Source organism: Lepisma saccharinum, unplaced genomic scaffold (genome assembly GCF_977018435.1).
Source record: "Lepisma saccharinum unplaced genomic scaffold, izLepSacc3.1 HAP1_SCAFFOLD_865, whole genome shotgun sequence".
Lineage (NCBI taxonomy): Eukaryota > Metazoa > Arthropoda > Insecta > Zygentoma > Lepismatidae > Lepisma > Lepisma saccharinum.
In genome coordinates this window covers 21,846-49,441 of record NW_028143525.1, presented here as the reverse complement: position 1 = coordinate 49,441, position 27,596 = coordinate 21,846, and the positions used below count along the sequence as shown (strand labels likewise).

At 46.3% G+C, this 27,596-nt stretch overlaps 9 protein-coding genes, 3 non-coding genes and 2 pseudogenes across 12 annotated transcripts; 7 read left to right on the top strand and 7 right to left on the bottom strand.

Moving 5' to 3' along the window:
* Positions 1-487: 487 nt before the first annotated feature.
* On the top strand, positions 488-606 carry LOC145983403 (5S ribosomal RNA). The gene has a single exon (XR_014441245.1). It is a non-coding gene; the product is annotated as a 5S ribosomal RNA (ribosomal RNA).
* A 2,056-nt stretch (positions 607-2,662) lies between these two features.
* LOC145983389 (histone H2B) lies at positions 2,663-3,168 on the bottom strand. Its single transcript, XM_083116521.1, has one exon. The coding sequence runs from the start codon at positions 3,163-3,165 to the stop codon at positions 2,794-2,796; it is 372 nt and encodes a 123-aa protein (XP_082972647.1). The 5' UTR covers positions 3,166-3,168; the 3' UTR covers positions 2,663-2,793.
* Positions 3,169-3,345: 177 nt separating this feature from the next.
* LOC145983388 (histone H2A) lies at positions 3,346-3,798 on the top strand. The gene has a single exon (XM_083116520.1). It carries the CDS (start codon positions 3,365-3,367, stop codon positions 3,737-3,739), a length of 375 nt encoding a protein of 124 aa, XP_082972646.1. The 5' UTR covers positions 3,346-3,364; the 3' UTR covers positions 3,740-3,798.
* Positions 3,799-4,403: 605 nt separating this feature from the next.
* On the bottom strand, positions 4,404-4,755 carry LOC145983390 (histone H4). Its single transcript, XM_083116522.1, has one exon. It carries the CDS (start codon positions 4,748-4,750, stop codon positions 4,439-4,441), a length of 312 nt encoding a protein of 103 aa, XP_082972648.1. The 5' UTR covers positions 4,751-4,755; the 3' UTR covers positions 4,404-4,438.
* A 5,104-nt stretch (positions 4,756-9,859) lies between these two features.
* Positions 9,860-10,301, top strand: LOC145983381 (histone H3). Its single transcript, XM_083116514.1, has one exon. It carries the CDS (start codon positions 9,866-9,868, stop codon positions 10,274-10,276), a length of 411 nt encoding a protein of 136 aa, XP_082972640.1. The 5' UTR covers positions 9,860-9,865; the 3' UTR covers positions 10,277-10,301.
* Positions 10,302-10,520: 219 nt separating this feature from the next.
* Positions 10,521-11,382, bottom strand: LOC145983380 (histone H1 pseudogene; annotated as a pseudogene).
* A 1,134-nt stretch (positions 11,383-12,516) lies between these two features.
* Positions 12,517-12,635, top strand: LOC145983402 (5S ribosomal RNA). The gene has a single exon (XR_014441244.1). It is a non-coding gene; the product is annotated as a 5S ribosomal RNA (ribosomal RNA).
* A 2,041-nt stretch (positions 12,636-14,676) lies between these two features.
* On the bottom strand, positions 14,677-15,182 carry LOC145983375 (histone H2B). Its single transcript, XM_083116510.1, has one exon. The coding sequence runs from the start codon at positions 15,177-15,179 to the stop codon at positions 14,808-14,810; it is 372 nt and encodes a 123-aa protein (XP_082972636.1). The 5' UTR covers positions 15,180-15,182; the 3' UTR covers positions 14,677-14,807.
* Positions 15,183-15,359: 177 nt separating this feature from the next.
* On the top strand, positions 15,360-15,864 carry LOC145983373 (histone H2A). The gene has a single exon (XM_083116508.1). The coding sequence runs from the start codon at positions 15,379-15,381 to the stop codon at positions 15,751-15,753; it is 375 nt and encodes a 124-aa protein (XP_082972634.1). The 5' UTR covers positions 15,360-15,378; the 3' UTR covers positions 15,754-15,864.
* Positions 15,865-16,425: 561 nt separating this feature from the next.
* Positions 16,426-16,749, bottom strand: LOC145983377 (histone H4). The gene has a single exon (XM_083116512.1). It carries the CDS (start codon positions 16,735-16,737, stop codon positions 16,426-16,428), a length of 312 nt encoding a protein of 103 aa, XP_082972638.1. The 5' UTR covers positions 16,738-16,749.
* Positions 16,750-19,134: 2,385 nt separating this feature from the next.
* Positions 19,135-19,576, top strand: LOC145983382 (histone H3). Its single transcript, XM_083116515.1, has one exon. It carries the CDS (start codon positions 19,141-19,143, stop codon positions 19,549-19,551), a length of 411 nt encoding a protein of 136 aa, XP_082972641.1. The 5' UTR covers positions 19,135-19,140; the 3' UTR covers positions 19,552-19,576.
* A 219-nt stretch (positions 19,577-19,795) lies between these two features.
* On the bottom strand, positions 19,796-20,657 carry LOC145983379 (histone H1 pseudogene; annotated as a pseudogene).
* Positions 20,658-21,795: 1,138 nt separating this feature from the next.
* Positions 21,796-21,914, top strand: LOC145983401 (5S ribosomal RNA). The gene has a single exon (XR_014441243.1). It is a non-coding gene; the product is annotated as a 5S ribosomal RNA (ribosomal RNA).
* A 2,041-nt stretch (positions 21,915-23,955) lies between these two features.
* On the bottom strand, positions 23,956-24,461 carry LOC145983376 (histone H2B). Its single transcript, XM_083116511.1, has one exon. It carries the CDS (start codon positions 24,456-24,458, stop codon positions 24,087-24,089), a length of 372 nt encoding a protein of 123 aa, XP_082972637.1. The 5' UTR covers positions 24,459-24,461; the 3' UTR covers positions 23,956-24,086.
* Positions 24,462-27,596: the final 3,135 nt, after the last annotated feature.

Genomic DNA, 27,596 nt, shown 5'->3' with positions numbered 1-27,596 from the left:
TGCCCGTTGCCTACTTTGGTTTGTGGGAATAGCGCGTATTCGAGAACTCGATGAAGTTGTCCGAAGATAGCACAAAAATAGGAAATAGCTAGACTGGAGAGTCTATATATATATATATATATATATATATATATATATATATATATAACTACGCACTGGTAATGATCAGGCTGGAAAGTTCATACGAACTAACCGAGCCCAATCACTTTTTCGTTGTTAGGTCCTGGGTATATAGTGTGGAATCAAAAAGGTTGTTCATGAGATTCACTTTTATTCACTGCACTAAATTTTCTTCTCTATCTTGTAGCTTTTATGTTCACACATCTCTCGAGGGGTGTTAAAGCACATTTCTCACTATGACTACAATGAAATGTATAATTATATGTTATGTTTCTTCTACACGTTCTTGGCAGTGCCCACGAGACGAGACATTTCCCCGAAAACGAGAAGTTGGACTATATGTACCTTACCGAAAGCAGTATCTTTCGCCAACGGCCATACCACGCTGAATATACCGGTTCTCGTCCGATCACCGAAGTCAAGCAGCGTCGGGCCTGGTCAGTACTTGGATGGGTGACCGCCTGGGAACACCAGGTGCTGTTGGCATCCTTTTTCTTTTTCAAGGTTCATAGTGGCCTTTTATTTGTGAATCGAAGCCAATCAATCACCCACAGTTTTTGCAGAATCGCTTTTTTTTTTTTTTTTTTTTTTTTTAATATACCTGTCATCAAATAATAATAATAATAATATAAGTGAAGAATGTATATTAGTATATATGAATATCGGGGAAGGCGACGTTCTTCTGTTTTTTGGGGCGTGCGGGGTTGCAGGGTGCGTTCTTATTACCGGCGGCCGCCATAATCCCGGCGGGGAGCGCTGCCCTGCCCGGCGGATCGGCCGCGTCGCTCCCCGAAGAACCCGGCGTTGGTAGTTTTCTGCGAGGATACGTGCCGGCGGCTGCAGGGAGAGTGTTTTTTGGGCGTTTTTATTTTTTTGCAAAATGCCATCGCCGTGGAAGGAGGCGTTCGCTAAAGGGATAGTCCCGGCCCGGCAACCCTGATCCGTTGGCAATTTCGCCCGAAACGCACCGGGGCCGGGGGGGGGGGGGGTGCACACGCAGAATAAAGAATTGGAAATGTCGCATACTCGTTGGCGAGGACACGTAAACCGAGGTTCTGTTTCAACCGATGCATGTCAAATCTCGCGTCTTTTCCCTTCGGAAAGGGAATGCTCGATCAGTGCAGTGATGTGAAAGTGTCCCCGCTAGTGGACAATTTAGCAGAAGGCAAGTGGGGAAGGTCCTGGTCGGAACGGTTACTTTTGGCAGCAAACGGTTACGAAACTGTTACTTTTGTCAGTAAACTGTTACAAACGGTTACTTTTGTCAGTAAACTGTTACAAAACGGTTACTTTTGTCAGTAAACTGTTACAAAACGGTTACTTTTGGCAGTAAACTGTTACGAAACGGTTACTTTTGGCAGTAAACGGTTACGAAACGGTTAGTTTTAGCAGGGAACGGTTACAAAACCGTTACTTTTGGCAGCAGACGGTTACGAAATCGTTACTTTTGGCAGCAGACCGTTACATAACCGTTACTTTTTGCAGCAAACGAATTAACGATAAAATGACCATTCGGTATTTCTCGACTGGTCGGGAGTCGGGAAGTAATTTCCCGAAGTCGGGATCGGGAGAGGATCCCCCCCCCGGTCCCGACTTTTCGGGATCCCGCACACCCCTAATATTAATGCATAGGATGGAATGAACATTTTTTTTTGCCATGCCAACGTAACCTAACCTCCCAGAGGATCTGGGTTCAGACGTACGCGAGACAAATTCCTGGAAAAATGACCTCGCCTAAGACAACTTTCGTTCCTCTTCAAAAATTCGCGTACACTTTCGTTGTGTAGTCAGCATGTAATGATACCGAATGGAGGCATGTAGCCGTTCGAACCCCACCCCTAACTGAACAAAAAAATGCTAATCTTCCGGGATCGTAAGTTGAAGTTCCACCCCCCCCCCCCCCGATGCCGCCGCCCTCCGGAAACAACGTTCAGATCAATTCTTGGAGTAACCGATTTCTAATGCAACGGTTCCCGCCAAATGTCACACTTCGTTGAGCGTACCAGTTCTCACCCTTTCATAGAAGTTAAGTGAGCCCTTTTAGTGCAAATTATGAATGTGACTGCCAAACTCTTCCTTTTTCCCTGCTCGTGGAGAAAACTTAAAGTAATTTTGAAAGTAAAATGAAGGAAAACACGAAAAATGAAATAAAATCACGACCTAACAAAACCTAACCTAATGTAACCCAACCGAGTATATGCAGATATCAATCTGTGTGTACCTTTCACTGCCATACTCTAGTAACAAACGTACAATTGTGAAATAGAAACCTGAAAGTTATTTTTGTTAAATATACAAGTTTATTTTATGTGTTCATCCTAAATAATAATGCGCCGAATCAATAATTGTTCCAAGTGTTAGGTTATTTTTTTGCAGAGGCATTTTGTCCAAATGTAACTCTAAAAGTCCTATTCAGCAAAAGAAACTAAAAAATTTGGAAATTTAGCCTATTTTTGTAAATTACGTGCTGGTTGACATTAACATTCATTCGTACCTTAAAAGCATTTTTTTTTTATACGTAAGGTCAAAAATCTTTTCGCTTGCAGGCTGAGATATCGTTAGGTTATGTAAGTGTACGTTTCGGAGGGGTGGTAGACAAGTTCGTCCAATTCCAAGATTCAATTTTTGGCCCTAAAAAGGGCCTTTTTCGGCAAGGTAACTATTTCCTTGAGTTTACTTTGAGCTGGTGTACTTAGTCACGGCCTTGGTGCCTTCACTGACGGCGTGCTTGGCCAGTTCACCGGGGAGGAGCAGCCGGACGGCCGTTTGGATCTCCCTGCTGGTGATGGTCGATCGCTTGTTGTAATGAGCGAGCCTGGAAGCTTCGGCGGCAATGCGCTCGAAGATGTCGTTGACGAAGCTGTTCATGATGCTCATCGCCTTGCTGGAGATGCCGGTGTCAGGGTGAACTTGCTTCAACACCTTGTAGATGTAAATTGCGTAGCTCTCCTTCCTCCTCCGCTTCTTCTTTTTGTCTCCCTTGGAGATGTTCTTCTGGGCCTTTCCGGCCTTTTTGGCGGCTTTTCCACTTGTCTTTGGCGGCATGTTGCAGACAGACTCGATGTGCGCCCAAACCGTCGATTCCTTTTAAGAAAGGACGGTTGATATCAGACGGACCAATGGCGCTTCGAGACGTGTCTCCCGGACGCTCTCATTCGCGGCGATTCAACACTACTTAACAAAACCACCAAACTGGCTGGCAAAAATTTGTGTTTTCACGTTGTATCGATAGCAAGAGATCATCATGTCTGGACGCGGAAAGGGAGGAAAAGTGAAGGGAAAGAGCAAGTCTCGCTCCAGCCGAGCCGGACTTCAGTTCCCCGTCGGCAGAATCCACCGACTTTTGCGAAAGGGCAATTATGCCGAACGTGTCGGTGCCGGTGCACCGGTTTACCTGGCCGCCGTCATGGAATATTTGGCCGCTGAAGTCTTGGAGTTGGCCGGCAATGCTGCTCGCGATAACAAGAAGACCAGGATCATCCCCCGTCACTTGCAGTTGGCCATCAGAAACGACGAGGAGTTGAACAAGCTCCTTTCTGGGGTCACGATCGCCCAGGGTGGCGTGCTGCCCAACATCCAGGCGGTCCTTCTTCCCAAGAAAACCGAGAAGAAAGCTTAAGCTGACACCCCACCCCCTCAGCTTGTAGCAAATCGGCCCTTGTAAGGGCCACCAATTACCTTAGGAAAGGGTCATTGTCTACTCTATTTTTTTAAGTTTTCAAGTTTGAAGTCGATAAGCTAATCAGGACTGACAATCCATGTAACTTGGCATGCAAATCCTGTGTTGATTCAATGTTTTTTTTTGCCTATTTCCGATAATGTCAGAGAACCGATAATGTCAGAGAATAGTGGCTTACCTGTGCGTATACATCTTGTAAATTTTGATAGCATAGAGATTATGACGTGTGTTTTGTTTTCGGTGGAGTCAAGCTGCACTGAAAATAATAATAATAAAAAAATATATATATGTTCGCCTGAGTTATATTAATTGATGTTATAATTTGACAGAAGCAATCTGAATTTCACATAAATTCCTTTTGCTTTGCTAAACGACGAACGAAGAAGCAACGAGGGGTGGATAGTCATCTAGCGAATGCTGAGAGTCCTCGCGTGAATATTTTTTGTTGAATTCTCAATTATTTCAATCATTCTTATGTCATTATCAACTCCAGACGAGAGAAATCGTTCGAATCGAGGCTGGGATCAGGGGGTAAGGTTCGGGGAAAGTTGAAAGCTGACATTTCCTTCCTCAAAGAAAAGATTTGTGGCCCTTAGAAGGGCCGATTTTTCAAGATGGAGGACAGGCAAATTAGAGCCCTTAACCTCCGAAACCGTACAAGGTTCTGCCTTGACGTTTGAGTGCGTACACGACGTCCATGGCGGTTACGGTTTTCCTCTTGGCGTGCTCCGTGTAGGTGACGGCATCGCGGATAACGTTCTCCAAGAACACCTTGAGGACGCCGCGTGTCTCTTCGTAGATGAGACCGGAGATTCGCTTCACACCTCCTCGCCGGGCAAGACGGCGGATGGCGGGCTTGGTGATACCCTGGATGTTGTCTCGGAGAACTTTACGGTGGCGCTTGGCACCTCCTTTGCCGAGTCCCTTTCCTCCTTTACCTCTGCCTGTCATTTCTGCAGTGCACGTACGTGGATTCGAAAGATGAGAATGAAGCCTTCCCGGCGAGCCGGCTCAGTTTTGTACGCCTTCGACAGAGGGGGGCAGAATGGCGGGAGCCAATGGGAAATCCGCTTTTCGGTTTGATTTCACGAATCAGGAGCATGCACGGCACCTTTCAGGGCAAAGCATATAAAGGCATGATTTTTGGTTGGCGCGATAGATTCCACGTTGGGACTCTTAACTAGGTAGACCGATTGTTTGCCTTAGGGAAGAGTGAAGACAGAAGAGAGAAGAAGAGGGAGGAGAAACGGGCGAGCACGGAAGGCACACCGACGGGAGAGCCGCGGAACGTCGCCGAGACGGAGCAAGCCGAGAACAGCGTTATCGACATTCATGATACAGCGCGGGCCAATCACAGCGAGCCACGTCACCACAACGTGATTCCTGGCGGGAGCGGGTATATTACTCCGACCCTGGCCGGGGGCCATCAAGCTGATACTACGAGAGCCAATAGGAACACGCCACGTCACGACAACGTGATTTTAAGCGAGAGCGGATATAAAAGCCAGATGCAGATAGAGGATCATCAAGCTGATACTACGAGAACCAATAGAAACACGCCACGTTACGACAACGAGAGAAGAAGCATGGATATTGCACGAGCCGACCAGCAGAACACACAGCGGACCAATAGGGGGGGACCCTTTTCCCCCGAAAATGAAGGAGCGCGGAGGCTCATCCCTCCGGGCCATCAAGAAGTACATCTTCCCGGGAATGGGGGAGATGGTGGATTACCTAATTACAAAGCAGCAGATAGAGCACTGTACCTTCAACAAGCCAAGGGGGTAACGCCACGTTACAATAAGCAGCCAAACGGAGGGGAAAGACAGCTTAACAAGGAACAAGAAGCAAACCAATCAGAAATTCCCATGGAAGAAGCAGCAGCGACAGGAAGCCTACCAAAAGCACTAACACAATTGATAAATAATATCAACAAAAGAGAAAGACCAGAAGAAACTAGCGATGAAGACATGGAAGGAGAGGGATTCGTAGTACCCAAGAAGACGGCACGACCACTACAAGATCAAGACAATCTACCAAAGCCAGTACCAACAAGTAACAGATACCGAACACTCAGCCAAGAAAAGCAAGAAGATGAATCAGAAGTCACAGCCACACCAAGACAACGCCAGCGTATGCCACCAAAACCACCGTTGCTATTCATATACAACATCAAGAACAGCCATAACTTCATCTCAAGCGTGGCCAATGCAGTTAACGATAGACCATCAGTAAGAAACTTCAGGGACTGCATCAAAATGCAATTCACGACGAGAGCAGCGTATGAAAAAGCCAAAACGTTTTGCGAACAACAAAGAATAGAACATGCTACAAGCATCCCAAGAAGAGAAAAGCCAATGAAAGTCGTCCTCCGAAACCTGCCAAACGACATGTCCATAGAAGAAATAAAAGAGGAATTAGGAGAACACTACGACATCCAAGATATTTCACAAATGTCAAGAAGAGATAAGAATACTCACGAAAAGAAGCCACTACCACTCTACCTCATGACACTCAACAAAAACGAAACATCCAGAGGAATATATGAAGAAGACAGATGTAGCTACTACAAGATGCAGGTTGAACAATATCGAGCTCCAGGAATGCTACAGTGCTACAGGTGCCAACGTTTAGGGCACGCACAAAGACAATGCCAGGCTACTCCAAGATGCGTGAGATGTGCTGCAAACCATCACACAAGAGACTGTACAAAGAAGAACAGAAATGAACCGGCCAAATGCGCCAATTGCGGAGAGGATCATCCTGCCAACTACAGAGGATGTGTAATCTTCACCTCATCGCAAAGGAAGAAGGAACCAGAAAGACGACAATATACAGAACCACAACAAAGAACACCTTCTCAAGACAAGCCGAAACAGAACACTCAGCAGAAGTCAGATAACCAACAACAACCAGAAAAGAAGACAATCGCAGCAGGAGCTACTTCATTTCCACCATTACCATCAACATCTAAGCAGCAAACAAAACAAGATGAAACATCAGAAACAGAAGATCTCAGCACGTTACTTCAATTACTGAAAGGCAGCAACATCAAGAAAATACTACGATATATAGAAACAGCAAGCAGAAAACTTCAAACAGCCAAAACTACAATGGAAAAAACGATGATAATAGTAGAAATAGTCCTCAAGATGATCGACGATGGACTCTTCTAAAAGAACAAAGATACAAAATCAGATAAGCATCCACGCATTCAATGCTGATGGCATCCTAGATCAGAAAATAGAATTACAACACTACCTGGCAGAACACAAAGTAGACGTAGCCCTACTTTGTGAAACATTCCTAAAACCAAGACGACAACTGAAAATTAACAACTATCAAGTATTCAGAAAAGACAGAATAGGAGATAACAAAGGAGGCCTGGCAATCCTCGTCAAAAAATCCTTTCCAGTGGAAGAAGTGGACATTCCTCAACTTACAACAATCGAAGCGACAGCAGTTAAGATCTTGACTCCTGGCACACCACTAATAGTGATAGCAGCCTACAAGAAACCACCTCTACCACTACATGCGACAGACATCCAAATTCTTGAAGCATTGGGCCCAAGGATAGTACTAGCTGGAGATCTTAATGCAAAAAACCCATTATGGAACTCAAAAGTAGACAATCCTGCCGGAAGACAACTTGAGAGAGCACTTCAGAACTCACGATTCATCATCACTGCACCAACCGAGCCCACGCACTACCCAAAAGGAAGAGCGCCGGGAGAGCCAGATGTCCTAGATGTCGTACTCTTGAAAAACATAACTTTGCTGACAGGACCATATGTACATCAAGCACTAAACTCTGACCATCTTCCAATGCACTTCGTAGTCCAGCATAGAAGCATCATACATGAGAAGACAGGGCAAACAAAACTTAACACAAATTGGAACCAATTCACCCAAATGCTGGCCGAAAACACTGATCCTACACAACAGATCAGAACAGCGGACGAGATAGACAGGGCAACGAACAACATCACAGTCTCAATGCAGGAAGCAGCAAGATATAGCACCACTAAAGAAGATATTACTTTCAATGAGACAACAGCAGACAGAAAACTTCACGCGCTTCTGCACATCAAGAGATGGGCTCGCAAAAAGTGGCAAGAAACACGCTTCATCAGATACAAGAATCTCTGGAATGAACTAACAACCAAAGTCAGAGACCATCTACAACGGACGAGAACAGACAAGTGGGACAAAACATTCCAAGAGAATCCACCCAATCACAGAGACTTTTGGAAGATAGTGAAAGGTTGTACAAAAACAAGTACCACAACCGACACAAAAGTATTAGATGCTGGCAATACCATCACTTTCGATCCGCAGGAGCAGGCGAACATAATGGCAGATCATTGGGAAAGCCACTTTATGCCCCATAACGATCCACAAGACCAGGAATTTACACAAAGAACAGAAGAGGAAACGGAAGTACTGCTGCACAGTCCTCCATCAACCAGTCCCAGACTTACCACTCCGAGGGAGATTCAAATGGTCCTGAAGAAAATTCCAAACGGAAAATCTCCAGGCCTGGACAAGATAACTCCAGAAATGCTTAAGAAGATACCAAGGAAACTGTTAGTGCTTATCACTAAACTGTTTAATGCAATTCTACTGACAGGCCATTTCCCAGAAAGCTGGAAAACATCAAAAATCTGCGCCATCATCAAACCAGGAAAGAATCCAAGAACACCAAGCAACTATAGACCGATAAGTCTGTTATCGCACCTGAGCAAGGCCATGGAGAGAATAATATTGAAGAGACTTCAAGAACAAGTGGAAGAGGCACACATCCTACCTACCTTCCAATTCGGATTTAGATCGGCCCATAGCACAACAGGACAACTTGCACGAGTGGTGGACCACCTCACTACAAAGTTCAACAGAAAGAACTATTCCGTTGGAGTCTTTCTGGATGTGCAAAGTGCATTTGACCGAGTCTGGATAGCAGGGCTAATTCGCAAGTTATTCCAGATGCCAATACAGGATACGTACATACATTTATTAGCAAGTTACCTCAGAGGAAGAACATTCATCTCGACATTCCAAGGAGCTACAGCTTTAGCCAGAAACATCAACGCGGGAGTTCCCCAAGGCTCCACCCTGGCTCCCATACTGTACGCCCTATACACAGCAGATATTACGATAGTTCCAGGATGCTTCCCAGCACTCTTTGCTGATGACTCGGCCTTCTTTGCATCCAGAAGACAACTAAAGTTCTGTTATACAACATTAAGAAGACAACTAGATGAATTCGAACGCTGGACAACGAAATGGAGAATCAAAACCAACGCCACCAAAAGCATAGCAGTTATATTCGCCAGAAGGAGAAGACAAGAGCAAGAAACATTGAAGCTCTTTGGACAAGACATCACAAACGCCAGGAAAGCAAAATACCTAGGACTAACACTTGACAGCGGACTTACGTTCAAAGCTCATATAGAAGAAATACACCACAAAGGAAATCAGCGAATAGGAGGACTTTATGCAATCTTCAGAAATCTCCAGCTGTCATTGGACACACGGATAAGCCTCTACAAAACTATGATTAGGACTGCATTACTTTATGCAATTCCAGCATGGCATCATGCTGCGAAATCCTACATGGCAAAACTACAGATAATTCAGAACAAAGCCACAAGAATAATCAGCGGCCATGATAGATACACAACTAATCAGCAAATACATGAAGATCTCGAAATTGATAAGATAGAAGATGTCATCAAAAGACTAACTGCAAAGTTCTGGAACGAACTAAGAGGACACCACAACCCCGCAGTAAACCAGATCGGAACTGCGGAATTAGGACGCCACACTCACCGCACCCCACGGCCAGAGTGAACTTCAAGTAAAAAGAAGAAGAAGATAAAAACCTCGAGCGACAGTTGCAGAGGAAATCAAAATAAGATCGCACAAACATGAAAGAAACTGGGGAAAAATGGAAATAGAAGTCAAGGAAACGGCACTTCACAAAGAAAAAGTCAAGAAAATGCAACGTGCAACGTGCAACGTGGCGCGATTGTTTGAAACGGAAACGCTTAGGACAAGCACGCGACAATGGCCCGGACTAAGCAAACTGCACGAAAATCCACCGGAGGCAAGGCCCCAAGGAAGCAGCTCGCCACAAAGGCAGCTAGGAAGAGCGCTCCCGCCACCGGAGGAGTGAAGAAGCCCCATAGGTACAGGCCAGGTACCGTGGCTCTTCGAGAAATCCGTCGCTACCAGAAGAGCACCGAGTTGCTCATCAGGAAGCTTCCTTTCCAGCGTCTCGTCCGCGAGATCGCTCAAGATTTCAAGACCGACTTGCGCTTCCAGAGTTCCGCAGTCATGGCTCTCCAGGAGGCCAGCGAGGCTTACCTCGTCGGTCTCTTCGAAGATACCAACTTGTGTGCCATCCACGCTAAGCGTGTCACTATCATGCCAAAGGACATCCAGCTCGCCCGCCGCATTCGTGGAGAGCGTGCTTAAGCGCATCCCGCTGCCCTTGGCAAACAATCGGTCCTTTTGAGGACCACAAATCCTACTTGGAAAGTACGTTTTGGTCGTATCTCTCTTTATTGTTATTATTATTGTCAATTCCATCCCTATCCTCGCGTTTATCCAAAAGTTATTTAAAATAATAACGCCGAAGCAATTGGGCGATATTTCATGAATATTCAGTTTTAATAATATATGGGTCAAAAGCTCTCGCTAAATCTTTAAATCTAATATCAGTTAGCGGTTTCTTACTCGCAGTTCATTTCATAGAATCGATGGAAACGAAGTCAAACAAATTATGACTACATAATGTGACTAGTGTATTGCTTTCATGGTTTACATTTTTTTTTAAAAAAAAAATGCATGGATGGAAGGGAAAGGATGACACCGTGTCCGATGAAAAGAAAAGTTATAAGATTGAGTGATCGTGCAAATTCGCTCCTTCCAGGAGAATTTTGATGGTCCTCAGAAGGACCTTTTTATGGGGAGCGCTTGCGTGCTCAACCATTTTACTTCTTTTTTGGTGCAGCCTTCTTTGCTGCCTTGGGCTTGGCAGCCTTCTTTGGCTTTGGCGCCTTTGGTTTCTTGGGCGTCTTTGCCTTTTTCACTTTCGATGGAGACTTCTTTGGCTTTGCAACAGGTGCCTTCTTCTTTTCGCCGGTCTTCTTCGGTCGCTTGGCCGGGGCAGCTTTCTTTGCCGGTTTCTTCTCCTTGGGAGCCGAGCGTTTGGTCTTGGAAACAGCCCCGCTTTCCGGTTTCTCCTTCAGCGACGAAGCGCTGAGCTTGAAAGATCCGGAGGCACCCTTTCCTTTGGTTTGCACCAAAGAACCTGATGCCACGGCGCTCCTCAGGTACTTCTTGATGAAGGGCGCGAGCTTCTCGGCGTCGACCTTGTAGTTCTGGGTGATGTACTTCTTGATGGCCTGCAGGGAAGAGCCTCCGCGCTCCTTCAAGTTCTTGATAGCGTTGTTCACCATCTCGGATGTCCTGGGATGGGAAGGAGCCGTTCTCGGCTTTTTCGCCTTCGAGGACTTCTTGGGCGAAGCCGCCGTCGGGGCTGAGGGAGCTGATGCCGTATCTGCCATATCTACGCTCTTTTCGGAACGAAAATGAATCCCCGCGCTTGGTTTCGACCCCCTTTTCTCTCGGAGCGCGGACCGGAGCGAGAGCAGCTCTCAGGCGGGCCGAAGCAAACTGAAGTTTGTAGTTGCCACAACGGTAAGTGTGTTTCCTCCTCTTTCCAAGATTAATTTTTTCAGTGCTGAGCTAGAGAGCACCAGCATCCCTCGTTGTTGGGTACGTTCCGGAAACTTTGAAGTAGCCGTGAAGTGCCGCAGTCCGTCCCCACGACTTCCACGTTCCTCGCTTCCTTCGTGTCAAACTCACCGTAGGTGTACGCGCGACCTCCATATGCCCGTGATTTCCTTAGTTTTCTCTGAGAAAAGGTAGAAGGTGCGTCGGTTGCACGGAGGAGATGGAAGTTCAATCCTTCCCCTATTCTCTTGCTGAGAATCAGGTGCCTTGTGCATACGACAGGCCTCTCAAGCCAATCTCCGAAGTAGCGTGTGTCGCACACGCCTGTGTTTGAACGAAGCTGGCCTACTTCCAATGTATAGCCTTTAATTTCGTTTATAGGCGAAAATCTATCGCATGAGGACTGTGGTTCGATTCGAAAGCAGCCATTTGCACCGAAAGTTAGCGCGGCCCTTCCTGCTCTCCGCCGATAAATAATAATAATAATGTAATAGTTTGTGTCGAGGTGCCCGTTGCCTACTTTGGTTTGTGGGAATAGCGCGTATTCGAGAACTCGATGAAGTTGTCCGAAGATAGCACAAAAATAGGAAATAGCTAGGCTGGAGTATATATATATATATATATATATATATATATAACTACGCACTGGTAATGATCAGGCTGGAAAGTTCATACGAACTAACCGAGCCCAATCACTTTTTCGTTGTTAGGTCCTGGGTATATAGTGTGGAATCAAAAAGGTTGTTCATGAGATTCACTTTTATTCACTGCACTAAATTTTCTTCTCTATCTTGTAGCTTTTATGTTCACACATCTCTCGAAGGGTGTTAAAGCACATTTCTCACTATGACTACAATGAAATGTATAATTATATGTTATGTTTCTTCTACACGTTCTTGGCAGTGCCCACGAGACGAGACATTTCCCCGAAAACGAGAAGTTGGACTATATGTACCTTACCGAAAGCAGTATCTTTCGCCAACGGCCATACCACGCTGAATATACCGGTTCTCGTCCGATCACCGAAGTCAAGCAGCGTCGGGCCTGGTCAGTACTTGGATGGGTGACCGCCTGGGAACACCAGGTGCTGTTGGCATCCTTTTTCTTTTTCAAGGTTCATAGTGGCCTTTTATTTGTGAATCGAATCCAATCAATCACCCACAGTTTTTGCAGAATCGCTTTTTTTTTTTTTTTTTTTTTTTTTTTTTTTTTTTTTTTTTTTTTTTAAATATACCTGTCATCAAATAATAATAATAATATAAGTGAAGAATGTATATTAGTATATATGAATATCGGGGAAGGCGACGTTCTTCTGTTTTTTGGGGCGTGCGGGGTTGCAGGGTGCGTTCTTATTACCGGCGGCCGCCATAATCCCGGCGGGGAGCGCTGCCCTGCCCGGCGGATCGGCCGCGTCGCTCCCCGAAGAACCCGGCGTTGGTAGTTTTCTGCGAGGATACGTGCCGGCGGCTGCAGGGAGAGTGTTTTTTGGGCGTTTTTATTTTTTTGCAAAATGCCATCGCCGTGGAAGGAGGCGTTCGCTAAAGGGATAGTCCCGGCCCGGCAACCCTGATCCGTTGGCAATTTCGCCCGAAACGCACCGGGGCGGGGGGGGGGGGGGGTGCACACGCAGAATAAAGAATTGGAAATGTCGCATACTCGTTGGCGAGGACACGTAAACCGAGGTTCTGTTTCAACCGATGCATGTCAAATCTCGCGTCTTTTCCCTTCGGAAAGGGAATGCTCGATCAGTGCAGTGATGTGAAAGTGTCCCCGCTAGTGGACAATTTAGCAGAAGGCAAGTGGGGAAGGTCCTGGTCGGAACGGTTACTTTTGGCAGCAAACGGTTACGAAACTGTTACTTTTGTCAGTAAACTGTTACAAACGGTTACTTTTGTCAGTAAACTGTTACAAAACGGTTACTTTTGTCAGTAAACTGTTACAAAACGGTTACTTTTGGCAGTAAACTGTTACGAAACGGTTACTTTTGGCAGTAAACGGTTACGAAACGGTTAGTTTTAGCAGGGAACGGTTACAAAACCGTTACTTTTGGCAGCAGACGGTTACGAAATCGTTACTTTTGGCAGCAGACCGTTACATAACCGTTACTTTTTGCAGCAAACGAATTAACGATAAAATGACCATTCGGTATTTCTCGACTGGTCGGGAGTCGGGAAGTAATTTCCCGAAGTCGGGATCGGGAGAGGATCCCCCCCCCCGGTCCCGACTTTTCGGGATCCCGCACACCCCTAATATTAATGCATAGGATGGAATGAACATTTTTTTTTTGCCATGCCAACGTAACCTAACCTCCCAGAGGATCTGGGTTCAGACGTACGCGAGACAAATTCCTGGAAAAATGACCTCGCCTAAGACAACTTTCGTTCCTCTTCAAAAATTCGCGTACACTTTCGTTGTGTAGTCAGCATGTAATGATACCGAATGGAGGCATGTAGGCGTTCGAACCCCACCCCTAACTGAACAAAAAAATGCTAATCTTCCGGGATCGTAAGTTGAAGTTCCACCCCCCCCCCCCCCCGATGCCGCCGCCCTCCGGAAACAACGTTCAGATCAATTCTTGGAGTAACCGATTTCTAATGCAACGGTTCCCGCCAAATGTCACACTTCGTTGAGCGTACCAGTTCTCACCCTTTCATAGAAGTTAAGTGAGCCCTTTTAGTGCAAATTATGAATGTGACTGCCAAACTCTTCCTTTTTCCCTGCTCGTGGAGAAAACTTAAAGTAATTTTGAAAGTAAAATGAAGGGAAACACGAAAAATGAAATAAAATCACGACCTAACAAAACCTAACCTAATGTAACCCAACCGAGTATATGCAGATATCAATCTGTGTGTACCTTTCACTGCCATACTCTAGTAACAAACGTACAATTGTGAAATAGAAACCTGAAAGTTATTTTTGTTAAATATACAAGTTTATTTTATGTGTTCATCCTAAATAATAATGCGCCGAATCAATAATTGTTCCAAGTGTTAGGTTATTTTTTTGCAGAGGCATTTTGTCCAAATGTAACTCTAAAAGTCCTATTTTTGTAAATTACGTGCTGGTTGACATTAACATTCATTCGTACCTTAAAAGCATTTTTTTTTTTATACGTAAGGTCAAAAATCTTTTCGCTTGCAGGCTGAGATATCGTTAGGTTATGTAAGTGTACGTTTCGGAGGGGTGGTAGACAAGTTCGTCCAATTCCAAGATTCAATTTTTGGCCCTAAAAAGGGCCTTTTTCGGCAAGGTAACTATTTCCTTGAGTTTACTTTGAGCTGGTGTACTTAGTCACGGCCTTGGTGCCTTCACTGACGGCGTGCTTGGCCAGTTCACCGGGGAGGAGCAGCCGGACGGCCGTTTGGATCTCCCTGCTGGTGATGGTCGATCGCTTGTTGTAATGAGCGAGCCTGGAAGCTTCGGCGGCAATGCGCTCGAAGATGTCGTTGACGAAGCTGTTCATGATGCTCATCGCCTTGCTGGAGATGCCGGTGTCAGGGTGAACTTGCTTCAACACCTTGTAGATGTAAATTGCGTAGCTCTCCTTCCTCCTCCGCTTCTTCTTTTTGTCTCCCTTGGAGATGTTCTTCTGGGCCTTTCCGGCCTTTTTGGCGGCTTTTCCACTTGTCTTTGGCGGCATGTTGCAGACAGACTCGATGTGCGCCCAAACCGTCGATTCCTTTTAAGAAAGGACGGTTGATATCAGACGGACCAATGGCGCTTCGAGACGTGTCTCCCGGACGCTCTCATTCGCGGCGATTCAACACTACTTAACAAAACCACCAAACTGGCTGGCAAAAATTTGTGTTTTCACGTTGTATCGATAGCAAGAGATCATCATGTCTGGACGCGGAAAGGGAGGAAAAGTGAAGGGAAAGAGCAAGTCTCGCTCCAGCCGAGCCGGACTTCAGTTCCCCGTCGGCAGAATCCACCGACTTTTGCGAAAGGGCAATTATGCCGAACGTGTCGGTGCCGGTGCACCGGTTTACCTGGCCGCCGTCATGGAATATTTGGCCGCTGAAGTCTTGGAGTTGGCCGGCAATGCTGCTCGCGATAACAAGAAGACCAGGATCATCCCCCGTCACTTGCAGTTGGCCATCAGAAACGACGAGGAGTTGAACAAGCTCCTTTCTGGGGTCACGATCGCCCAGGGTGGCGTGCTGCCCAACATCCAGGCGGTCCTTCTTCCCAAGAAAACCGAGAAGAAAGCTTAAGCTGACACCCCACCCCCTCAGCTTGTAGCAAATCGGCCCTTGTAAGGGCCACCAATTACCTTAGGAAAGGGTCATTGTCTACTCTATTTTTTTAAGTTTTCAAGTTTGAAGTCGATAAGCTAATCAGGACTGACAATCCATGTAACTTGGCATGCAAATCCTGTGTTGATTCAATGTTTTTTTTTGCCTATTTCCGATAATGTCAGAGAATAGTGGCTTACCTGTACGTATACATCTTGTAAATTTTGATAGCATAGAGATTATGACGTGTGTTTTGTTTTCGGTGGAGTCAAGTTGCACTGAAAATAATAATAATAATAAAATATATATGTTCGCCTGAGTTATATTAATTGATGTTATAATTTGACAGAAGCCATCTGAATTTCACATAAATTCATTTTGCTTTGCTAAACGGCGAACGAAGAAGCAACGAGGGGTGGCTAGGCATGTAGCGAATGCTGAGAGTCCTCACGTGAATATTTTTTGTTGAATTCTCAATTATTTCAATCATTGTTATGTCATTATGAACTCGAGACGAGAGAAATCGTTCGAATCGAGGCTGGGATCAGGTTCGGGGAAAGTTGAAAGCTGACATTTCCTTCCTCAAAGAAAAGATTTGTGGCCCTTAGAAGGGCCGATTTTTCAAGATGGAGGACAGGCAAACTAGAGCCCTTAACCTCCGAAACCGTACAAGGTTCTGCCTTGACGTTTGAGTGCGTACACGACGTCCATGGCGGTTACGGTTTTCCTCTTGGCATGCTCCGTGTAGGTGACGGCATCGCGGATAACGTTCTCCAAGAACACCTTGAGGACGCCGCGTGTCTCTTCGTAGATGAGACCGGAGATTCGCTTCACACCTCCTCGCCGGGCAAGACGGCGGATGGCGGGCTTGGTGATACCCTGGATGTTGTCTCGGAGAACTTTACGGTGGCGCTTGGCACCTCCTTTGCCGAGTCCCTTTCCTCCTTTACCTCTGCCTGTCATTTCTGCAGTGCACGTACGTGGATTCGAAAGATGAGAATGAAGCCTTCCCGGCGAGCCGGCTCAGTTTTGTACGCCTTCGACAGAGGGGGGCAGAATGGCGGGAGCCAATGGGAAATCCGCTTTTCGGTTTGATTTCACGAATCAGGAGCATGCACGGCACCTTTCAGGGCAAAGCATATAAAGGCATGATTTTTGGTTGGCGCGACATCCTCCACCGAGATGCCGAGGTGGAAGCACCTCGAACTTCACTCATCGCATCAGTAGAAAGGGCATTGTTCGTCGCCGTACACCCCAGCCATGCATAAGGGGAGACAGCAGAAACGCGCCCGAGAAGAGAGACCTGACCCAGACGACGCAGAAGCAGAGGATACAGCTACCGACAGCGAGTTTGACGATGACGCCACTCCAGCGTCGCAGCAACACGTCACTCCTGAGAAGACACGCAGGCCTCCCTGCATTACTATTTATAAAACGACCAGTCAGAAGATAGCAGTAACAATTAATAATCTCGTCGACCACAGGTGTAACTTCCGATACACCAGAGGGAATTGCCGAGTAATTACTTCTACTCAGAAGGATTTCACAATTGTTTGTGAATACCTTAAGAAAAACGAAATTGGATTTGCATACGGCTCGTCAGCTGCAGCAAAACTTAAGGTTGTAATCCGCAACCTCCCGATGGATATCACTACCGACTCCCTTCAGAGCTATTTGACGAGACACTATGGACTTACTATCCACAGTGTTAGTCGTTTGAAAGTACTAGACCGCAGTCGGAAGAGCAGTAATTCCGAGGACCAGAGTTCCCGTACGCCCAGACGCCTATCGCCTCTCGTGATGGTCGTCCTCCCTAATAACCAGACATCTCGCCAGATCCTCACCTTAAAGCAGATGAGTATTTACGATATAACAGTCGAAAAATACCACTCCAAAATGATTCTACAATGCCATGCTTGCCAAAGGGTAGGGCACGGGCAACGCCACTGTTTTGCGACGCCTCGCTGTGTGAAGTGCGCGGGGCCACATAAGTTTCCAGACTGCCCAAATAAGGACCAAGAGATACCTCCAAGATGCGCAAATTGCGGCCTTGCACATTACGCTAGTTATAGGGGTTGTTCCTTATTTCAGAAAGTAAAGAACGAACGACGGGCCCCATCGGACCCCAAACGCCAAATTACGCCACGGCCAATTCGACAAGACGTCCCGGTGACGACACCAGCCCGTGACTATCGTCCTAGAACATCCATCAGTTCGACCAACCAGCGGCCAGTACCGCAGCGAAGAGCCAATCGTACACCAGCACCACGTTCGACACCAAGCCAAGCTGAGCCCCCGACTGTTGATCAAGCGTCATTGCTGAACTTACTCACTCAACTTTCGCAGCCCGATGTCCTTCCCGGCCTCATACAGCTATTGAAGGGACTACAAGAAATCCGGGCAGCCCCGGATCGCTCGACGCGTCGACGAGTAATCACCCAACTCGTCGACACGCTGGTACCTTAAGGTACCCTGTGTTGTCTCGTTTTGTATATTTTTATGTTTTCATTGTTTCCCTACCATGTACAGACCCAGCGAATCAGCCTTGCGACAGTTGCGGGAAGGTTAGCTGGGGCTGTGAAACTCACTGTAAACAACCCGGTTCCTTCGCCTTCATAACCCCGATTTTTATACGGGGGGAAGGGGGAATCGGGTTCGTAACTTTCATGTATTAATAAAGTTTAATGAGATTGTAGCTAAACAACCAAAATGATGCTACTGTTAATAAAGCCCAGACAACGAAGAAAAAAAAAAAAAAAAAAAAAAAAAAAAAAGTTGGCGCGACCACTACGCAGGAAGGACGTACGTCATCCAGCACCACGACTGCCTCCAAGCACCACAGCACCTCCGACATTAGACCATGCATCACTGCTGGATCTCCTAAGTCAGCTAGCGCAGCCCGCCGTCCTTCCCGGCATTATCCAGATACTTAAAGGACTACAAGAAATCCGGGCAGCCCCGGATCGCTCGACGCGCCGACGAGTGATCACCCACCTCGTCGACACTCTGGTACCCTAGGGTACCATGTGTTGTCCCGTTTTGTTTTGCTTAATGTATTTTTTCATGTCTTTCTGCCATGTACAGACCCACCGAATTGGCCTTGCGACAGTTGCGGGTTGGTTCGATGGGCTGTGATATTCAATGTAAACAACCCGGTTCCCTTGCCTTCACAACTCCGCTTTTCCGGGGAGAAGGGGGAATCGTGTTTGTATCTATCATGTATTTGTAGCTTAACGAGATTACAGTTAAAAATAAAAATTGATGCTGTGACAGAAAAGTCATGACAACGTATAAAAAAAAAAAAAAAAAAAAAAAAAAGTTGGCGCGATTGTTTGAAACGGAAACGCTTAGGACAAGCACGCGACAATGGCCCGGACTAAGCAAACTGCACGAAAATCCACCGGAGGCAAGGCCCCAAGGAAGCAGCTCGCCACAAAGGCAGCTAGGAAGAGCGCTCCCGCCACCGGAGGAGTGAAGAAGCCCCATAGGTACAGGCCAGGTACCGTGGCTCTTCGAGAAATCCGTCGCTACCAGAAGAGCACCGAGTTGCTCATCAGGAAGCTTCCTTTCCAGCGTCTCGTCCGCGAGATCGCTCAAGATTTCAAGACCGACTTGCGCTTCCAGAGTTCCGCAGTCATGGCTCTCCAGGAGGCCAGCGAGGCTTACCTCGTCGGTCTCTTCGAAGATACCAACTTGTGTGCCATCCACGCTAAGCGTGTCACTATCATGCCAAAGGACATCCAGCTCGCCCGCCGCATTCGTGGAGAGCGTGCTTAAGCGCATCCCGCTGCCCTTGGCAAACAATCGGTCCTTTTGAGGACCACAAATCCTACTTGGAAAGTACGTTTTGGTCGTATCTCTCTTTATTGTTATTATTATTGTCAATTCCATCCCTATCCTCGCGTTTATCCAAAAGTTATTTAAAATAATAACGCCGAAGCAATTGGGCGATATTTCATGAATATTCAGTTTTAATAATATATGGGTCAAAAGCTCTCGCTAAATCTTTAAATCTAATATCAGTTAGCGGTTTCTTACTCGCAGTTCATTTCATAGAATCGATGGAAACGAAGTCAAACAAATTATGACTACATAATGTGACTAGTGTATTGCTTTCATGGTTTACATTTTTTTTTAAAAAAAAAATGCATGGATGGAAGGGAAAGGATGACACCGTGTCCGATGAAAAGAAAAGTTATAAGATTGAGTGATCGTGCAAATTCGCTCCTTCCAGGAGAATTTTGATGGTCCTCAGAAGGACCTTTTTATGGGGAGCGCTTGCGTGCTCAACCATTTTACTTCTTTTTTGGTGCAGCCTTCTTTGCTGCCTTGGGCTTGGCAGCCTTCTTTGGCTTTGGCGCCTTTGGTTTCTTGGGCGTCTTTGCCTTTTTCACTTTCGATGGAGACTTCTTTGGCTTTGCAACAGGTGCCTTCTTCTTTTCGCCGGTCTTCTTCGGTCGCTTGGCCGGGGCAGCTTTCTTTGCCGGTTTCTTCTCCTTGGGAGCCGAGCGTTTGGTCTTGGAAACAGCCCCGCTTTCCGGTTTCTCCTTCAGCGACGAAGCGCTGAGCTTGAAAGATCCGGAGGCACCCTTTCCTTTGGTTTGCACCAAAGAACCTGATGCCACGGCGCTCCTCAGGTACTTCTTGATGAAGGGCGCGAGCTTCTCGGCGTCGACCTTGTAGTTCTGGGTGATGTACTTCTTGATGGCCTGCAGGGAAGAGCCTCCGCGCTCCTTCAAGTTCTTGATAGCGTTGTTCACCATCTCGGATGTCCTGGGATGGGAAGGAGCCGTTCTCGGCTTTTTCGCCTTCGAGGACTTCTTGGGCGAAGCCGCCGTCGGGGCTGAGGGAGCTGATGCCGTATCTGCCATATCTACGCTCTTTTCGGAACGAAAATGAATCCCCGCGCTTGGTTTCGACCCCCTTTTCTCTCGGAGCGCGGACCGGAGCGAGAGCAGCTCTCAGGCGGGCCGAAGCAAACTGAAGTTTGTAGTTGCCACAACGGTAAGTGTGTTTCCTCCTCTTTCCAAGATTAATTTTTTCAGTGCTGAGCTAGAGAGCACCAGCATCCCTCGTTGTTGGGTACGTTCCGGAAACTTTGAAGTAGCCGTGAAGTGCCGCAGTCCGTCCCCACGACTTCCACGTTCCTCGCTTCCTTCGTGTCAAACTCACCGTAGGTGTACGCGCGACCTCCATATGCCCGTGATTTCCTTAGTTTTCTCTGAGAAAAGGTAGAAGGTGCGTCGGTTGCACGGAGGAGATGGAAGTTCAATCCTTCCCCTATTCTCTTGCTGAGAATCAGGTGCCTTGTGCATACGACAGGCCTCTCAAGCCAATCTCCGAAGTAGCGTGTGTCGCACACGCCTGTGTTTGAACGAAGCTGGCCTACTTCCAATGTATAGCCTTTAATTTCGTTTATAGGCGAAAATCTATCGCATGAGGACTGTGGTTCGATTCGAAAGCAGCCATTTGCACCGAAAGTTAGCGCGGCCCTTCCTGCTCTCCGCCGATAAATAATAATAATAATGTAATAGTTTGTGTCGAGGTGCCCGTTGCCTACTTTGGTTTGTGGGAATAGCGCGTATTCGAGAACTCGATGAAGTTGTCCGAAGATAGCACAAAAATAGGAAATAGCTAGGCTGGAGTATATATATATATATATATATATATATATATATATAACTACGCACTGGTAATGATCAGGCTGGAAAGTTCATACGAACTAACCGAGCCCAATCACTTTTTCGTTGTTAGGTCCTGGGTATATAGTGTGGAATCAAAAAGGTTGTTCATGAGATTCACTTTTATTCACTGCACTAAATTTTCTTCTCTATCTTGTAGCTTTTATGTTCACACATCTCTCGAAGGGTGTTAAAGCACATTTCTCACTATGACTACAATGAAATGTATAATTATATGTTATGTTTCTTCTACACGTTCTTGGCAGTGCCCACGAGACGAGACATTTCCCCGAAAACGAGAAGTTGGACTATATGTACCTTACCGAAAGCAGTATCTTTCGCCAACGGCCATACCACGCTGAATATACCGGTTCTCGTCCGATCACCGAAGTCAAGCAGCGTCGGGCCTGGTCAGTACTTGGATGGGTGACCGCCTGGGAACACCAGGTGCTGTTGGCATCCTTTTTCTTTTTCAAGGTTCATAGTGGCCTTTTATTTGTGAATCGAATCCAATCAATCACCCACAGTTTTTGCAGAATCGCTTTTTTTTTTTTTTTTTTTTTTTTTTTTTTTTTTTTTTTTTTTTTTTAAATATACCTGTCATCAAATAATAATAATAATATAAGTGAAGAATGTATATTAGTATATATGAATATCGGGGAAGGCGACGTTCTTCTGTTTTTTGGGGCGTGCGGGGTTGCAGGGTGCGTTCTTATTACCGGCGGCCGCCATAATCCCGGCGGGGAGCGCTGCCCTGCCCGGCGGATCGGCCGCGTCGCTCCCCGAAGAACCCGGCGTTGGTAGTTTTCTGCGAGGATACGTGCCGGCGGCTGCAGGGAGAGTGTTTTTTGGGCGTTTTTATTTTTTTGCAAAATGCCATCGCCGTGGAAGGAGGCGTTCGCTAAAGGGATAGTCCCGGCCCGGCAACCCTGATCCGTTGGCAATTTCGCCCGAAACGCACCGGGGCGGGGGGGGGGGGGGGTGCACACGCAGAATAAAGAATTGGAAATGTCGCATACTCGTTGGCGAGGACACGTAAACCGAGGTTCTGTTTCAACCGATGCATGTCAAATCTCGCGTCTTTTCCCTTCGGAAAGGGAATGCTCGATCAGTGCAGTGATGTGAAAGTGTCCCCGCTAGTGGACAATTTAGCAGAAGGCAAGTGGGGAAGGTCCTGGTCGGAACGGTTACTTTTGGCAGCAAACGGTTACGAAACTGTTACTTTTGTCAGTAAACTGTTACAAACGGTTACTTTTGTCAGTAAACTGTTACAAAACGGTTACTTTTGTCAGTAAACTGTTACAAAACGGTTACTTTTGGCAGTAAACTGTTACGAAACGGTTACTTTTGGCAGTAAACGGTTACGAAACGGTTAGTTTTAGCAGGGAACGGTTACAAAACCGTTACTTTTGGCAGCAGACGGTTACGAAATCGTTACTTTTGGCAGCAGACCGTTACATAACCGTTACTTTTTGCAGCAAACGAATTAACGATAAAATGACCATTCGGTATTTCTCGACTGGTCGGGAGTCGGGAAGTAATTTCCCGAAGTCGGGATCGGGAGAGGATCCCCCCCCCCGGTCCCGACTTTTCGGGATCCCGCACACCCCTAATATTAATGCATAGGATGGAATGAACATTTTTTTTTTGCCATGCCAACGTAACCTAACCTCCCAGAGGATCTGGGTTCAGACGTACGCGAGACAAATTCCTGGAAAAATGACCTCGCCTAAGACAACTTTCGTTCCTCTTCAAAAATTCGCGTACACTTTCGTTGTGTAGTCAGCATGTAATGATACCGAATGGAGGCATGTAGGCGTTCGAACCCCACCCCTAACTGAACAAAAAAATGCTAATCTTCCGGGATCGTAAGTTGAAGTTCCACCCCCCCCCCCCCCCGATGCCGCCGCCCTCCGGAAACAACGTTCAGATCAATTCTTGGAGTAACCGATTTCTAATGCAACGGTTCCCGCCAAATGTCACACTTCGTTGAGCGTACCAGTTCTCACCCTTTCATAGAAGTTAAGTGAGCCCTTTTAGTGCAAATTATGAATGTGACTGCCAAACTCTTCCTTTTTCCCTGCTCGTGGAGAAAACTTAAAGTAATTTTGAAAGTAAAATGAAGGGAAACACGAAAAATGAAATAAAATCACGACCTAACAAAACCTAACCTAATGTAACCCAACCGAGTATATGCAGATATCAATCTGTGTGTACCTTTCACTGCCATACTCTAGTAACAAACGTACAATTGTGAAATAGAAACCTGAAAGTTATTTTTGTTAAATATACAAGTTTATTTTATGTGTTCATCCTAAATAATAATGCGCCGAATCAATAATTGTTCCAAGTGTTAGGTTATTTTTTTGCAGAGGCATTTTGTCCAAATGTAACTCTAAAAGTCCTATTTTTGTAAATTACGTGCTGGTTGACATTAACATTCATTCGTACCTTAAAAGCATTTTTTTTTTTATACGTAAGGTCAAAAATCTTTTCGCTTGCAGGCTGAGATATCGTTAGGTTATGTAAGTGTACGTTTCGGAGGGGTGGTAGACAAGTTCGTCCAATTCCAAGATTCAATTTTTGGCCCTAAAAAGGGCCTTTTTCGGCAAGGTAACTATTTCCTTGAGTTTACTTTGAGCTGGTGTACTTAGTCACGGCCTTGGTGCCTTCACTGACGGCGTGCTTGGCCAGTTCACCGGGGAGGAGCAGCCGGACGGCCGTTTGGATCTCCCTGCTGGTGATGGTCGATCGCTTGTTGTAATGAGCGAGCCTGGAAGCTTCGGCGGCAATGCGCTCGAAGATGTCGTTGACGAAGCTGTTCATGATGCTCATCGCCTTGCTGGAGATGCCGGTGTCAGGGTGAACTTGCTTCAACACCTTGTAGATGTAAATTGCGTAGCTCTCCTTCCTCCTCCGCTTCTTCTTTTTGTCTCCCTTGGAGATGTTCTTCTGGGCCTTTCCGGCCTTTTTGGCGGCTTTTCCACTTGTCTTTGGCGGCATGTTGCAGACAGACTCGATGTGCGCCCAAACCGTCGATTCCTTTTAAGAAAGGACGGTTGATATCAGACGGACCAATGGCGCTTCGAGACGTGTCTCCCGGACGCTCTCATTCGCGGCGATTCAACACTACTTAACAAAACCATCCGACCCGGCACAAGTAAAAAAGCCGGCGCACCTGGTGAGCCTGGCGCAGCAAGCGCGCCCGGCACACAAGTAGCTCCCAGCACATCAAGCACGCCTGCCACTTCAACCGTGACCGGCACATTAACTGCCACCGGCACACAAAAGCCTGGCACGTCAACCGTGACCGGCACAAATAAAACTGCAGACAGCCGCAAGATATCAGAACCAAGCGAAACAAACCAAGATACACCCATGCAAGTCGAGTGTAGATCCGAACCCAGAATTTCAATTTCAAATTCAAATTCAGATTCAAGCGCTAACACAAATACTACTCCCAACAACCAGCCCGACTGGCTCCCTCTAATGATGGAAGCCCTTAAAAACACCATGCAGCAAATGCAACAAATGCAAGCTGCCATGGCCCAGACTATGCAACAGGTGATGACCATCTGTGCGCAATTAACAAGTGCCCTAATGACTACCAATGGCAGGCAATAATCGGGGCGCCTACCTAATCCATTGGAACGCCAGAGGTCTCCTAAATAAGATGCACGAAGCTTACCCCTGGCTGCTAGAGCAGCAACCAGAAATAGCCCTTATATCCGAAACGCACCTAAAGCCCACCGACAGAGTCTATCTCCCAACGTATGATATGCATAGGGAAGACAAAATCAGCAACCACGCACATGGAGGAGTGGCCATATTCATTAAAAACAATATAATCCACTCTCGCATCCCGATCCCCAAACTCAATACGCTCGAAGCCGTAGCGGTCACTGCAAAAAAGGCAAATCGCGACATAATATTCATTTCGGCTTACCGATCTCCTCGAGCAAATAACGAGCTAGACCCTAGAGACATAGACAAACTCCTCCGTCTCGGGCCTTCAGTCCTTATAGGAGGAGACTTAAACGCGAAACATTCCGCCTGGCACAGCCGAGTGCACAACACAAGTGGCAACAAGTTATTCAGATACATTCAAAATACGCCACTACTTGTCTACGCGCCCACTACTCCGACTTATTACCCGGAAGACCCAAATAAACTACCTGACGTCCTAGACGTGGTAGTTCTAAAAGGTCCCCGCATAATAACGGACCAAGAGTCAATACCGGCCCTCACATCGGACCACAACCCAGTGTTAGTCACACTCTTCGACAAGCCACGATATCGTCCCCCGTTCAAAAGATACAACTTCAATAAGGCAAACTGGGATGCCTTCAAGAAAGATCTAGAACCAAATTTCACCAAGAACGAATTTCAAACAGAATTAAATTCAGAACAAGCTATTAACGCCCGCGTCTCATTTATTACAAGCAAAATAAAAGGCGCCATGGCCAAGCATATCCCCTTGCACAAACCACTGCAACCGGATGCAGCGCTGCCGGACTCTATCAAAGTAAAGATAAGGCTCCGGAACAAAATTCGCAAATTATTCATGCGTACCAGACAACCGTTCTACAGACAAGAACAAAAAGCACTGTCGAACGAAATCCAAGACGACATAAAGAAACACAGAAACGAGAAATGGAAAGCTCGCGTAGACAAATTGGCCGTAAAAGACCTCTCATTATATAAATTCACGAGAAGGCTCACGCGTACCAATATTGACACCCCCATACTCCACGGGAAAAACGGCATGGCGTATGGAAACGAGGAAAAGACAAACGCACTCGCGGACACGTTAGAAGAGGCATTCAAACCAAACGAAGACCTTGACATCGATTCCGAAGACGAAGACGAAACAACCGACACGGTAGAACGGTTCTTCACATCAAACCGTGATCATGATGAAGATATAATTCACACAAACGTCCCTGAATTACTTCACATAATCAAATATCTACCCAACTTCAAGGCACCGGGACCAGATGGGATCCAAAACGTGCTCTTCAAGCACATCCCAATTAACATGGTGCAAGCCATTGCCGCGCTGTTTAACTCGTGCGCCAAACTCGCATACTTCCCAGAAAACTGGAAAATAGCCAAGATCATATGTCTCCCCAAACCGGGTAAAGACAAAACGTTTCCACAAAACTACAGACCGATCAGTCTACTCAACAACCTCGGAAAAATATTCGAACGAGTAGTAATGAAGAGACTGCAATTCATAACGCAACAAAAGCAATTGCTACCGACAGAGCAATTTGGCTTCAGACAAAAACACTCCACGGTGCACCAGCTCACACGCGTTATAGAACATGTCACTGAGCACTACAACAAAAAAAAGGATACAGGAATGGTGCTATTAGATGTAGAAAAAGCATTTGACAGAGTATGGCATGAAGGCCTCATACACAAACTTATCAAACTAGGATTACCAGATAAGCTAATAAGATTGATAAAATCTTATATAAGCGGACGGAAATTTTTTGTATCAATTCTCCAGGAGAAATCGAACATAAGAAACATAGAAGCAGGAGTTCCGCAGGGGTCTATACTCAGCCCTCTGCTATTCAACCTCTATATCTCAGATATCCCCCGTCACCATGAAGCCCAAATAGCGGTCTATGCCGATGACGTGGCTATCTACCAATCTTCATGGAGACGTCTCAGAATAGTCAGAATTCTAGAAACTTACCTAGAATCACTCCAAACATACTATAACCGATGGAAGATAAAGATCAACGCCCATAAAACGGAAGCGATCATCTTCACTAAGAAAAGGCAACCCCTCCCACCAGAAATCACCCTGGAAGGGGTCAACATACCCTGGCAACAACAAGTTAGATACCTTGGAGTCACCCTTGACTCCAAGCTTAGCTTCTCCCAGCACACTAAAATAGTACTCGACAGAGCAAGAGTCCGCTTCCACCAAATCAAATCACTGATATACTCGGCCAGCCCGTTAGTACTATCACACAAGCTCTTGCTTTACAAACTTATGATAAGGCCAATCCTAATGTACGGATCACCCGCTTGGTTCTGTGGGAACAAAGGCAATATAGTCCTCCTACAGAAATACCAAAACAGGATGCTCAGATACATCCTGAACCTACCCTGGAGCACCAGAAT

Excerpts from the sequence above, each read along its gene's own strand:
- LOC145983377 (XM_083116512.1), bottom strand. The coding sequence starts at position 16,737 with ATGACAGGCAGAGGTAAAGGAGGAAAGGGACTCGGCAAAGGAGGTGCC.
- LOC145983389 (XM_083116521.1), bottom strand. The coding sequence starts at position 3,165 with ATGCCGCCAAAGACAAGTGGAAAAGCCGCCAAAAAGGCCGGAAAGGCC.
- LOC145983381 (XM_083116514.1), top strand. The coding sequence starts at position 9,866 with ATGGCCCGGACTAAGCAAACTGCACGAAAATCCACCGGAGGCAAGGCC.
- LOC145983388 (XM_083116520.1), top strand. The coding sequence starts at position 3,365 with ATGTCTGGACGCGGAAAGGGAGGAAAAGTGAAGGGAAAGAGCAAGTCT.
- LOC145983390 (XM_083116522.1), bottom strand. The coding sequence starts at position 4,750 with ATGACAGGCAGAGGTAAAGGAGGAAAGGGACTCGGCAAAGGAGGTGCC.
- LOC145983375 (XM_083116510.1), bottom strand. The coding sequence starts at position 15,179 with ATGCCGCCAAAGACAAGTGGAAAAGCCGCCAAAAAGGCCGGAAAGGCC.
- LOC145983373 (XM_083116508.1), top strand. The coding sequence starts at position 15,379 with ATGTCTGGACGCGGAAAGGGAGGAAAAGTGAAGGGAAAGAGCAAGTCT.
- LOC145983382 (XM_083116515.1), top strand. The coding sequence starts at position 19,141 with ATGGCCCGGACTAAGCAAACTGCACGAAAATCCACCGGAGGCAAGGCC.
- LOC145983376 (XM_083116511.1), bottom strand. The coding sequence starts at position 24,458 with ATGCCGCCAAAGACAAGTGGAAAAGCCGCCAAAAAGGCCGGAAAGGCC.